At 40.1% G+C, this 14,311-nt stretch overlaps 1 protein-coding gene across 1 annotated transcript; it reads left to right on the top strand.

The window, feature by feature from the left end:
* The first annotated feature begins 13,190 nt into the window (after positions 1 to 13,190).
* On the top strand, positions 13,191 to 13,990 carry LOC123947272 (phosphoserine phosphatase-like). Its single transcript, XM_046013386.1, has one exon. It carries the CDS (start codon positions 13,316 to 13,318, stop codon positions 13,988 to 13,990), a length of 675 nt encoding a protein of 224 aa, XP_045869342.1. The 5' UTR covers positions 13,191 to 13,315.
* Positions 13,991 to 14,311: the final 321 nt, after the last annotated feature.

Below are 14,311 nucleotides of genomic sequence, written 5' to 3'. Positions count from 1 at the left end.
GGAGTCCAAGGATCAGCCCCCACTCCACCAGCAGGCTTCCTGCTCAGCCCGCAGTCTGCTACTCCCTCTCCTTCTGCCCCTTCCCCTACTTATACTCTAGCTCTGTCTCACGTAGATAAATAAAATCTTAAAAAAAAAAAAAATTTCTTTTCAGGTCCATCCTCTTTCCACATTCACACATAATTCCATCAGGGATGGGAAATGATGGGTAAAAGGGAAAAATAACCTTACTCTACCTTTGTTATACTTGTACTAGCTCAAATAAAATGCAACCCTTAGTTATTTCCAAGCCAGTCTTAATTTTCAAAAGTATGCTAAGTTTTTTCAGATTTATTTCTTTATTAGAAAAATATTTGGGAAAACAATGTGGAAAAGCTGAGCCTGCATGGGTTATTTAGACTACACACACGCGCGCACACACACGCTTTCTTCACTCTCTGTTCTTTCCTTTAATTCTGGTCTTTGCCTTCCTGGGGCAGGAGAATAGAATCAGAGCAAAAGACCTGCTCTAAATGTACAGTAGAAATTCCTTTGGTTCCTTTGTGCAGAAACCAGTCAAAACGTGAAATAATGCTGAACCTTCCTTCTCTTCCAGCTCCCACGGCTTCTGCACATACCCCTCCAGTTCGGGGCATGTGTGGGCGAGACAGCAGCGATGGGCACTCAGATGCTCTGAAGGGCGAGTGAGGCTGGGCTTTCAGCTCCCTAGTTCTCATGAGGGGACGGTGTAAACTTGATTTTAAGTTACAAGGTGTCTTCTTAATTTTCAAAAATTAACATGTTAAGAATATTTTTTAATATAGGTAAAACATATTTGAGGTTCGAAATTCAGAAGATATAGTGAAAAGTCAGTTTCCTGTCCCTAACTTGAAGCTACCTCCTGGGAGGGCAGCCACGACTACCAGTTTCTTTTTCATGCAGAAGATCCCTTTAATGCATTGATCATGTCACATGCTTCCTTTCGTTGCTGTCCCATCTTCAGAGCTGTGTTATCTGTACTTTCTGAAAAGAGATATACGGAGTCAGCGTGTTCATTCATTCCTTCAAGTCAATAAGTGAGGTTGCATTAGTAAGAATAAGTCTGGAAGAGGAGAGGACTGGCAGCTGTGGCAGCATCATGACTTCATGGACTTTCTCCAGGTTCATGCTGAGTTCTATGGCTGCTATAACCATGCCGCTGTAATCAAAACTCATTGCTCCATGTACCGAGTGCTTAGTCTGCCAGCACCAATATGCCTTATAGGCTTATCACATTTAATTCTCATACCCCAACAAGTCTTGGTGCTTTTATTATCATCCCCAGTTGCAGATGAAGAAACCGGCTTAGAGACAAGGTTAAGTAACTTGCCTAAGGTCACATAGCTGGTAGAGCTCAAGACCAAGAGCAGAACCCAGCAAGTGGCACGATGCCTCTGTCCTGGGGCTCTGACCTAAACTCCACCAAAGGCCCAAAAGGGACCAAGAGAAGTGCATGCTGGCCAAGCAGGCGGTGGCCTGCTGAAAGAGAGTTCTGTGGCTCCAAGTTGTTAGATCTACAAATATCCAAACCTGTCCTTTTCTCATGAGCAGAAGCATGTATTAGTTTCTGTCTGATTTCTAAAATCCCTGGTGCTGTTCAGGAGAAAATGACTCTGGTTTAATGACTAGCTGTTGGCATATCAAAGCTACAGTTGTACACATTGAAGTAGAATCTTCAAGGTAAAAGAAGTCCCGAAAGTATACAGTTGACCCTTGAACAAACACAGGTTTGAACTGCATGGGTCCACTTACACGCGGATTTTTTATGGTATGGAACTTTGTGTTCTCTTTTATGATTTTCTTGACATTTTCTTTGCTCTAGCTTAGTTGTAAGAATACAGTATACAGTATATAAAATATGTATTAATTGATTTTATTATCATTAAGGCTTTTGGTCAACAGTAAGCTATTAAAGTTTTAAGGGAGTTATATGTGGATTTAGTGAATTTAGTGGATGTGGATTTAATTATATGTGGATTTTTGACCATGGGGAGAGGGTTGTCAGCACCCCAGCCTTTGTGTTGTTGAAGGATCAACTGTAAGTTTTCTTTTAATTTTAGAGACAAGGAAACCAAATTTCAGGTTGACTTAAGTATCGGCTATTGGCAATGAAGAGGCCAAGATTGGAACGTCTGGGTGGCTGTGTCATTAAGCGGCTGCCTTCGGCTCAGGCCATGATCCCAGGGTCCAGGGCTTGAGCCCCACTTTGGGCTCCTTGCTCAGCAGGGAGCCCACTTCTCCCTCTCCTACTCCCCCTGCTTGTGTTCCCTCCCTTGCTGTCTCTATCTCTGTCAAATAAATAAATAAAATCTTAAAAAAAAAAAAGACTAGAAATAACTCAGATCTCTCAACTAGTGTAGTCCGTTACCATGAGGCTTCCATTTTGCTTTAGCCTGGGTTTTCAGTCAGCTCTGGTGAGAAAACAGCTTCCTGAGAAAGCATTTGCCCTTGAGGTCTGAATAGATGAAGGCCCACAGCTCACCATAGTAAACTCCAGCTGGTCTCCTTGAAACAGTGGGAGGACACAGGGACCCTGCCAGATCTGTTGTGGACTACTACTGTGAGGACATTTGACATGTGGTGTAATAGTCTCTAGAACAAATACACAAACCTTGCTCTTAGTGTTTGGTGAGCTCTGGAAAGCTCTGACTCGTGGCAGGCCAGTGTCAGGCTTGCCTTGGACTTTTAAATTCTTACCTTTTAAAACCTAGTGATTATTGGTACACTCTTGAAGTAAATAGCCTAAATAAGGAAGTGCTTCATGAAAATGGGCTTTTTAGATAGAGGATAATGTGACTGCACCATATGTTGATTCTGTTTGGCATTCCGTGTATCTGGAATTTTGATTTAGTAGGTCTGAGTATTTCTATTTTTAACCCGTTCCATTCCCTTTTCTGAAGCACACTGATGCTGCAGAACACTGTCTGGGGTCAGGCCTTGTCCAGTGTTCCCCAAAGTCATGGATGGCTGCACCCATTCAATATTTACTGAGCCTACAAGACTTTTTGGTGTCAAGCCATGGCCCGACATGATGTATGGGCCATTTTCTGTATCTCCTTTTCTTTTAAACATTCTTAGTCTATGAAAATTTCAAAAACTGATGGGTAATATTTTCTGCCATGAACTCTCCAAGTGTATGTCAAAGTCCCCTGAGGGTAGAGGGTAAAAGTTTTCTCCCATCTAGTTTAGTGAATTATGTTCATAGCACTCTGGGAAGTCTTGGGTAAATTATTATGGGAGGAGGAACAATAATTTGACAAGAAGTCATATGACTATATATTTGCCCCTGACTATACAGGTACACAGTTACTTGGAAAAAGAATGAACTATTGGATATGGGAATCTTATAAATTGCTTTCAGTTCATATTTTTAGTAAACAAGTAATTTTAAAATGAATCACTTTGCAGTAAAATTGCTGATTTTGCTTTAATTGTTTATAATTAGTTACTTTAAGTGGTTAGAACACAATGGAAAATGAGACCAACGTCAAAAGGTTGTGCCCCCCCATACTACCTGGGGTGTCATTCAGTCGTGGCCATGGATAGCATTTTAATTCATATCTGAACCTGTTATCAGACTGTGGGGCTCAGAAAGATCAGAGAGACACGATCTCTCTCAATACTGAGAAAAGTGTGTCTTTCATTCACTGTGGGAGAACAGTGATATTTCTAAGCTTAAAATATATATATATATATATATATATATATATATATATATATATAGCATATCCTGTTGCTGAGTAGATGCCAAGATCAGCATTTGTTTTGTTATCTTAGTTTGAAAGATCAAAAGAATGTAATTGAAGATTAAGGCAGTGGTATTTGGCAATTACTTAGAGGTTAGAATGGTGACAGTAATGATATGCCTTTGAACAATTTAAATTCAGGGACTTTTGATGTGATACATGAACTTATAAATAATAGAATTTTAGAAATTCCAATTTTAGAACATTAATCCATTTCAATATGAATTTGTTTAAAAATCAATATACATACAAGAATTTTTTAAAAATACACACACGGGGGCGCCTGGGTGGCTCAGTGGTTTAAGCTGCTGCCTTCGGCTCAGGTCATGATCTCAGGGTCCTGGGATCGAGTCCCACATCGGGCTCTCTGCTCGGCGGGGAGCCTGCTTCCCTCTCACTCTCTCTGCCTGCATCTCTGCCTACTTATGATCTCTCTCTGTCAAATAAATAAATAAATAAATAAATCTTTAAAAAAAAATACACACACACACCTGCTACTTTGGTCAGTTAGAATTCTTACTATCTTTTAAATCACCTAACCAGTCAGTGTTAAAATGAAAATACATCTGATGCCACAAAGGTTGCAGCTTTTAGGCAGTGTAGTTTTGTATTTGCAGGCATGTGAATACAGATCTCTGTATTACTTGCATATATCCTTTTATTCAGATGTCTGAATTAATACCACCCAGCTGGATTTGGTTGGAGTTTAGACCCTGAAGGGTAGAACACAAATCTCTTTTATCAAGGGTACATAACATGCCTGACTCATTAATCTTTCTCATCAAGAGACATGACTTACGTCATTAAATGCCTGGTTGCTCTTGCTCCAGAAATACTTATAGGATCATGCAGTTTGGCAGGAGGCGGGGGGAGCTGGCAGACCAGTGCTTAGTAACAGGAGCTCCCAGTGTAGTGGCAGAGACTAAAGAAGACTGGGTTGCCGTGGGGGCTTTGCCAAATAGCCAGGGTAGCCCTTCCACAGCTGGCGTAGACTTCATTCATCAAAGCACAGTAGGATTCCACATGTCGTCCTCAGTCCGAAGACATTTTCACCATAACTAATTACTTGAATATTTCTTCCAAAGCATTTAGCAACCCAAACATCACTGTCTCATGATGTATTTTATAGCTTTTAAATAAGCAATCATTATCTGTCTTTTTCAAATCCATACTAGATGAAAAGAACTTCAGAAACAACAGAAAACCCCCTATGTTACAGATAATATAAAGCATAGAATGAATAATGGATGCGTGTTTTAAACGAGGACCTAGGTGGTGAGCCACAAGACCTGGTCCTAGACCTCACTCTTTCATTAACTACCTGTGTCACTTTGGCCACATCACTTAACCTCGGTTTCGTCTACTTTGACCTTGACATTTTGTGATACTGCAAAGAACACAGTTGACCCTCAAATTTCTTAGAAAAATTAATGTAACATTTCATCAAGTCCTATTTTTTCTTATCCCTGTGAGCAGTTTCTAGATTCCTGGTACTCAAATCATTAGTCTAAGAAATTGTCATTCTGACTGTTTCAAATATTAACCAGAATTCAAAAGCAAAAAAGCTCTTAGCCTCAAACTGACCTCATAATGAAGACATGGCATCTATTTTGATTTGGGAAACCTAGGTCAAGATTTTGACACGTGAAGACTTTATTTGGACAAATACTATTTCACTTACTTGTAAATATGTTCCATATGTGACTGAGAAAATTTCCAGCTCACAAGTTTCCTCCACCCTTCTTAATTCTAACAGGGCTGCACTGAGTAAGAGGAAGTATCACCAGCCCAGAAATGTTTGTGGTTTTCAGTGTGTATTAGAAGGTTTGCCTTCCTATAATCCAGTGCATTTTATGTTCTCAAAAGAACTAAAGAGATAAGAGAGACTGTCCTCCTCTTAAAAGGTTTTTTCATGTTACCTAGTTACTTGAAAAGTTCACTGGTTAATCTAACTTAAGGGGACTTAGATAGAAAAGGTTTTTTTAGATTTATTTATTTGAGAGAGCTTGTGCAAGCGGCGAGAGGGAGAAAGGGAGAAGGAGGGAGAAGCTCAAGCAGACCCTCTGCTGAGCACGGAGCCTAACGAGGGACTCGATCTTACAACCCTGAGATCATGACCTGAGCAAGAGTCAGACGCTGAACCCACTGAGGCACCCAGGTGTCCCACAGATCAAAATTTTAAAAATCATACTTGAAGGGGCACCTGGATAGCTCAGTGGGTTGAACCGGCTCCGGTCATGATCTCGGGGTCCTGGGATTGAACCCCACATCGGGCTCTCTGCTCAGTGGGGAGCCTGCTTCCCCCCCCTCTGCCTGCCTCTCTACCTGCTTGTGATCTCTCTCTCTGTCAAATAAATAAAATCTTTTTTTATAAAATGTATTTTATAAAATTTATAAAATGTACCTTTAAAATAAAACAAAATTGTCATAAAAATTAAAGTTTACATAATATGTTTACTAGAATGCATAAGTAGTCTAAAACTAGTTTTAAATGATGTTAATATTTTCAGTAAGAATGAATTTCTAGTTGCTTATTGAAAACTACTGTAGCATGAGATTAGTTTCATTTATTGTATATACCATGGATAAGATGATTGGATTGCTTGCATCATTGTAGGTCTGCATAAACCAATATTTGAAAATATTTCCCTTTTCCTGATGCCTGACTCTTCTGTGTGATAACTTCAGGCACTTGAGAGCCAGAACAAAGGCATTTCTGTAGTGAAAGACAGCTACATCTAGTGGTTGCTGGCATTCTCCTTGGAAAATTAGGTTTACAGAAAAATTCTTCATAGCTGACTTTGCTGACATTCTGTGGTCATAGGAAGCATTGCAACTAATTTGTTGTGTGTAACTTTATTGAGGTATAATTTACATGTCATAAAACTCACCTGTTTTAAGTATACAATTCAATGATTTTTAGCAAATTTGCCTAGTTGTGTGGTCATCACCATGATCCAATTTTAGAACATTTTCACACTCAAGATTGTTTATGCGTGTTTATAGTCAACTAATTTGATTTTGTTTGCTGTGAAAACAAAAAAATGGTTAAGCATGTTTTGTTCCTCAAAATGCCTGGAAATTTCATAATTAGAAAAGAATTCTATTCTTGAAGTTTTTGATTTTTATATTTCTTTAGAAAGTATCCGGGCTTTGTGAGACACACTTAGGAAAAAAAAAAAAACTATTACATTTTTGACCATAGTTAATATCATCCTCAATGGGGAAAAACTGAAAGGCTTTCCCCCAAGGTCAGGAACATGACAGGGATGTCCACTCTCACCACTCTTGTTCAACATAGTATTGGAAGTCCTAGCCTCAGAGAGCAGACAACAAAAAGAAATAAAAGGAATCCAAATAGGCAGGGGAGAAGTCAAACTTTCACTATTCACAGACAACATACTCCATGTAGAAAACCTGAAAGACTCCACCAGAAAATTGCTGGAACTGATTCATGACCTCAGGAAAGTTGCAGGATATAAAATCAATGTACAGAACTCTGTTGCATTTCTATACCCAATAATGAAGCAGCAGAAAGAGAAATCAAGGATTGATCCCATTTACAATTGAACCAAAAATCACAAGATACCTAGGAATAAACCTAACCATAATGACAAAAGATCTATACACTGAAAACTATAGAACACTTGTAAAGAAACTGAAGAGGACACAAAGAAATTAAAAAACATTCCATGCTCATGGATTGGAAGAATAAATATTGTTGAAATGTTTATACTGCTCAAAGCAATCTACACATTCAGTGCAATCCCTATCAAAATAACACCAGCATTTTTCACAGAGCTAGAACAATTCTAAAATTTGTACGAAACCACAAAAGACTCCAAATAAGCAGAGTAATGTTAAAAAAGAAAAGCAAAGCAAGAGGCATCACAATTCTGGATGTCAAGCTGTATTACAAAGCTCTAATTATCAAGACGATGTGGTACCAGACCAAAAAATGTCAATGGAACAGAATAGAGAATCCAGAAATGGACCCACAACTGCATGATCAACTAATCAAAGCAGAAAAGAATATCCAATGGACAAATGACAGTCTCCTCAACAAATGGTGTTGGAAAAACTGGACAGCAACATGCAGAAGAATGAAACTGGACCACTTTCTTACACCACACACAAAAACTCAAAATGGATGAAAGACCTAAATGTAAGATATTTGAAACCATCAAATCCTAGAGGAGAATGCAGGTAGCAATCTCTTTGACCTTGGCTGCAGCCACTTCTTACTGGACATGTCTCTGGAGGCAAGGAAACAAACAAAAGCAAAAATGAACAGTTGGGACTTCATCAAGATAAAAATCTTCAGCACAGGGAAAGAAAAATCAGCAAAACTAAGTCAATTGACATAATGCAAGAAGATAATTGCTAATGACATCTGTTAACAGGTTAATATCCAGAATCTATAAAGAACTTATCAAACTCCACAGCCAAAAAATAAAAAATCCAGTCAAGAAATGGGCAGAAGGGCACCTGGGTGGCTCAGCGGTTTAAAGCCTCTGCCTTCAGCTCAGGTCATGATCTCAGGGTCCTGGGATCGAGCCCCGCATCGGGCTTTCTGCTCGGCGGAGAGCCTGCTTCCTCCTCTCTCCCTCTCTGCCTACCTCTCTGCCTACTTGCAATCTCTGCCTGTCAAATAAATAAATAAATCTTAAAAAAAAAAAAAGAAAAAGAAATGGGCAGAAAACATGAATAGACACTTTTCCAAAGAAGACAACCAGATGGCTAACAGGCACATGAAAATATGCTCAATGTTACTCATCATAAGGGAAAGACAAATCACAGCCATAATGAGATACCACCTCACACCTGTCAGAATGTCTAAAACTGACAACTCAAGAAACAACAGATGTTTGTGATAATGTGGAGAAAAGGGAGAACTTTTGCACCACTGGTGGGAATGCAAACTGGTGCAGCCAATCTGGAGAACAGTATGGAGATTCCTCAAAAAGTTGAAAACAGAACTTCCCTATAACCCAGCAATTGCACTACTAGGTATTTATCCAAAGGATACAAAAATGCTGGTTTGAGGGGCCCATGCACCCCAATGTTTACAATAACAACATCAACAATAGCCAAATTACGGAAAAAGCCCAAATATCCATCAATTGAGGAAAGGATAAAGATGTGGTATGTGTGTGTGTATATATATCTCAATCAAAAAGAATGAAATCTTGCCATTGATGGAACTTGAGTGTATTATGCTAAGTGAAATAGGTCAGAGAAAGAAAAATACCATTTGATTTCACTGATGAAATTTAAGAAACAGAACAGACGAATATAGAGAAAGGGAAGGACGAATAAGATAAAAGCTGAGGCAAACAGAGACTCAACTATAGAGAATGAACAGGAGGGGAGGTGAGTGGCGGTAGGGGTAGGTGAGTGATGGGCATTAAGGAGGACACTTGTTGGGATGAGCACTGGGGTTATATGTAAGTGATGACTCACTAAATTCTACTCCTAAAACTGATATGTTAACTTCAATTTAAATAATAAAAAAAGAGTTTACATCTTTGGCTGAGCCTATTTCACACAATCAGTTACTTAGGAATGAAAACAATACTCAGAAATGAAAAGATCCATTGTAATTAAGTCTATGAGGGGATTAAACATACACTTTTAAAAAGTGTTATGATTTTACTGATATCATAGTTGCCACTCAAGGATTTGCTTCTAATTGAAGGCTTATCTAAATCAAAGGACCTTCCACCTATACGAGATGATGGAGATCAGAGGTGGTAAACATTGCCTCTATTTCTGCAAAGCTTATTTGTCGCTTCTATTGATCTGGTCCTGAGAGTCTTGGTTTCTATCAATAGAACATTAAACTAAAAAATCCATCACCGGGGCGCCAGGGTGGCTCAGTCGTTAAAGGTCTGCCTTCGGCTTGGAACATGATCCCAGAGTCCTGGGATGGAGCCCCGCATCGGGCTCCCTGCTCAGCCTGCTTCTCTCTCTCCCACTCCCCCTGCTTGTGTTTCCTCTCTTGCTGTGTCTCTTTCTGTCAAATAAGATCTTTAACAAAAAAATTAAAAATAAAAATCCATCACCAGGTCTTGCTCCCTCACCATGACTCTCACCCCACAATGGGCTCTGAAGTACCTTAACACATCAGAAAGGATAAATACCCACCATCTGCATCAACATTGATGGGACTGGAGGAGATTATGCTGAGTGAAATAAGTCAAGCAGAGAAAGATTAATTATCATATGGTTTCACTTATATGTGGAACATAAGGAAAAGCATGGAGGACCACAGGGGAAGGGAGAGAAAACTGAATGGAAAGAAATCAGAGATGGAGACAAACTATGAGAGACTCTGGACTCTGGGAAACAAACTGAGGGTTACAGAGGGGAGGAGCATGGAGGGATATGGTGACCAGGTGATGAGTATTAAGGAGAGCATGCGTGGTGATGAGCACTGAGTGTTATATGCAACCAATGAATCATTGAATGCTACATCAAAAACTAATGATGTACTATATGTGGGTAATTGAACATAATAAAATACAAAATTTTAAAAAGAAGAAACGGAATAGATATTTGTATTTATGGCAAAGCCTTCACTTCTGAAATTATATAAACATTTTTATGGAGATGTTTTGCCCCTGTTTGAATAGTTGCTAATGCTGGCGCTTAATTCTTATTTTTGATGATGACAATTTAGAATAATGTGGAAGAATATGACAGCATATGGTTGTCCTGGGTTTCATGATAAAGACTGTAATTGTTGATAGTCCACATCAAGCTCTTTATCCTATTCTATACGTTCCATTCTACACTAGAAATTATGTGTGTTAAGAGCAGTAAAATGATGTAAATCTGAGACTCTCAGAACTGGCAGTGACTCCTCTAGACATAGGACAAGTGCCTAGAGAGGTACCTACGTTACTTATGTCTAGGTGTATTGATCTAAGAAGAAACCTTCAAACTCACCTGGCAGGGCAGTAACTGAGACACACTGTGTGTTCATCAACCAAGGATTCGTCATTGGGCTTTGTGTTTTACCAGTGGATACAAGAAGAACCCCACATTCCAGTTACAACACTGACAGGCAGTCATATCTATAGGAGGCCTGATTATGTATCTGTGGATTCTCTGCTTATGCACTTCTGATGTCCTCTGAAATGGTATAGAATGGACAGCCTAGATCTTTGTGCACACAGAAATCCCTCTGGGTTTCCAGGGTGGTTTCTTTTTTTTTTTTTTTTAAGATTTTATTTATTTGACACAGAGAGAGAGATCACAAGTAGGCAGAGAGAGGGGGGAAGCAGGCTCCCCGCTACGCAGAGAGCCTGATGCAGGGCTTGATCCCAGGACGCTGGCATCATGACCTGAGCCGAAGGCAGAGGCTTTAACTCACTGAGCCACCCAGACGCCCCTCCAGGGTGGTTTCTGAGCAGTGAGAGGCATCCATCTCCAGTGGCTCTGACCTATTCGAGAAAAAGATCATCCAAAAGGAAAACTGTGTGTGTGTGTGTGTGTGTGTGTGTGTGTGTGCACTCCTAATTCATATACAATTGCCTGAATTTAAAGGGTCCCTTTAAATCAACCTCTGACCTCTGCAGCCTGAGGAGCTGTCTTTGATGTGAAATATCTGCAACAGGAGAAAAAAAACAGATGTGCCACCCTGCCCTAGCCCCCCCTGGACATATGCTAACATGCCTGAAATGACACAGAGGTCACTTTCAGTGACAGTATATTTACATCTGATTGTTAAAGCATGAGGCAATTATTTTTCTTATTTTCTGTTTCTACATTGAAAATCAAACCCTGCCTATTTCTCCTAGAGACTTGTAAAATGCTGCAGGCCCTCTGGTCTTTGAACACAGTCCACAAATGGTTAAATAATGCATGGCACAATCAGGACCATTAAATACTATTACAATATTAAAATTACATATGAATGTTACATATCAACAAGGAATGCTTTCCAAGACATCAGAAAAGTGAAGATTATAGCACAAAAGTATGATCTCAGTTGTTTTACAAAAATTACAAACACACTATGTATGTAAATTTTTAGAGAGTGGTCTGAACTTTACTTCTTTAAGGTTCTCTGAAAGCCCTCCACTGCATTTCAACTAGGTTCTGTAAACCCCACACTCTCCAAGGGCCACCCCCTGAAAAAAAATGCAAGTTGGACTGGAGCAAGTGGCATCCTGAAGGGGCGGGTTTGCCTTGGGTTGGTGGAGATGTACAGCAGTATTGCTCCCGGGACATATGCTTGGACTGGGTTCGGGTGCGGAAGCTGGGCTTGGGTTCTGGAGCCAGATAGGCATTATAGGGAAGCAAACCATTTCTAGAGGAAAGCTTTCCTAATTTAGAGCTGGGGGGCTCAAGGACCAGTGATCCCACAAAGCTGACTAAAACATAGGAAAAGACAAGCCACTGCAAGGGCAGCAACAACATTCACATCTCTGGGGCTGCAGGGATGGGTTATTGATCAGCAAGGAAAGGAGACACACTTCACAAACGGTGCTGGATAGTTGGTTATTCACATGGGGAAAAACACAATATCTACCTCACAGCATATCTGCAGGTCAATTCCTTGTGTACCAAGACTTGAATGTGAGAGGTGGAACTTTGGGAAGAACATATAAGAGAATAGCTCCTTAACCTTGGAGTAGTGAATGCTTCCTTAAGCAAGACACAAATAGACTAATCAGAGAAGAGAAGATTGATCTATTTGACATTAAAATTAAGAATTTCTTTTTTTTTTTTTTAAAGTAGGCTCCATGTGGAGGTTGAACTCATGACTCAGAGACCAAGACCTGAGCTGAGATCAGGAGTCAAATGCTTGACTCACTGAGTTATGCAGGCACCCCAAGAAGTTCTATTTTAAGGGAAATAAAAAACAAATGGGGTGCTAATTTTTGTAATATATGTACTTAAGCGTAATAGCCAAAATATATAAAAAACTCCTATATTTCTAAGTAACTAGCTTTACAAGATTAGTCTAACATTGGCATTAAAGTGAGGAAAGTCCAGTACAATGAAGAAAATGTATAGGCTAATCTAACTGATAAACTATTATACAAATACCTAAATAAAATATTGGTAAACTAAATCAGTTACATATTAAAAAGATGATAGTTTGGATTACCGGGCAGGAAGAGCTCGTGGTGTTCTGGTGGCGGCGGCGGCTGGGCTGGGCTTTTCTGACCCTGGGACCTGGGGACGGAGGCGGGGCCTGTGGGCCGCGCGCGTCCGGGTGTGACTGCAGAGCACGTGGCTCTCATGCAGGTAATGAGGAAAATGTTAGAAGTCAAAGTGCCGAAGGGTGTGGTGAAAAGTAGGCTTCTTGCCTTTCCTTCAGCTTCCTTCAGACAACGCCATCACCCTCAGATACTCCAAACTTCGAAAGTTGAGTATGTAAATAAGCCTACAGAGAGAGAGAGAGAGAGAGAGCAGCAGAGGGAGAGGGAGAAGCAGACTCCCCACTGAGCAGGAAGCCTAAAGCAGGACCTGAATCGAAGGCAGAAGCTTAACCAACTGTGCCATCCAGGCACCTTCTGAGGAAGATTCTTCCGAGGATGGTCTCCCATTCAGAGTTGAAGAAACTCTTGTGTTCCGCAGAGGCAGTGTGCTTTGATGTTGACAGCAAGGTCATCAGAGAAGAAGGAATTGATGAGCTAGCCAAATTCCGTGGTGTTGAGGCTGCTGTGTCAGAAATGACACGGGGAGCCATGGGTGGGGCAGTGCCTTTCAAGGCTGCCCTCACAGAGCATTTAGTGCTGATCCAGTCCTCTAGGGAACAGGTGCAAAGGCTCAGAGCTGAGCACCCACCACACCTGATCCCAGGCATAAGGGAGCTAGTAAGTCGCCTCCAAGAGCGAAATGTTCAGGTTTTCCTAATATCTAGTGGCTTTAGGAGCATCGTAGAGCATGTTGCTTCAAAGCTCAATATCCCGTCAACCAATGTTTTTGCCAATAGGCTGAAGTTCTACTCTAATGGTGAATATGCAGGTTTTGATGAGATGCAGCCAACTGCCGAATCTGGTGGGAAAAGAAAAGTTATTAAACTTTTAAAGGAAAAATTTCAATTTCAGAAAGTAGTCATGATTGGAGATGGCGTCACAGACATGGAAGCCTGCCCTCCTGCTGATGTTTTCATTGGATTTGGAGGAAATGGGATCAGACAAGTAAAAGACAACACAGAATGGTACATCACTGATTTTGTAGAGCTTTTGGGAGAACTGAAAGAATAATATCAATTTTTATACAGTTCATAACAACTTTAGGTTAATTTTTAAGAGTTATACAGTTTGATACCATTTGCTTACAATTGCTTATTACAACCTAAGGTATAGATTCGGTACTGATTATCTGTACTTCCAAGTAGACTACAGAAAATTGCTCCTTTTTAACTGCAGTCCCAACATTATTATGACCATTAATTACCTGGAGAGTTTATAATCTGAATTCTTTATGTATTTTCCTGGCTATATTTTATTTGAAACATTTTAAAGGTGGATAGTAAATGAAGCACCTTCTCTATTGGAAATACGGGGTAGGCAGCTAATGTGAAT

Source organism: Meles meles, chromosome 7 (genome assembly GCF_922984935.1).
Source record: "Meles meles chromosome 7, mMelMel3.1 paternal haplotype, whole genome shotgun sequence".
NCBI lineage: Eukaryota > Metazoa > Chordata > Mammalia > Carnivora > Mustelidae > Meles > Meles meles.
The sequence above is the reverse complement of the archived record's forward strand: the minus strand, read 5'-3'. Positions and strand labels throughout refer to the sequence as shown.

Bases quoted from the DNA above. Each gene is read 5' to 3' on its own strand.
- LOC123947272 (XM_046013386.1), top strand. From the start codon at position 13,316: ATGGTCTCCCATTCAGAGTTGAAGAAACTCTTGTGTTCCGCAGAGGCA.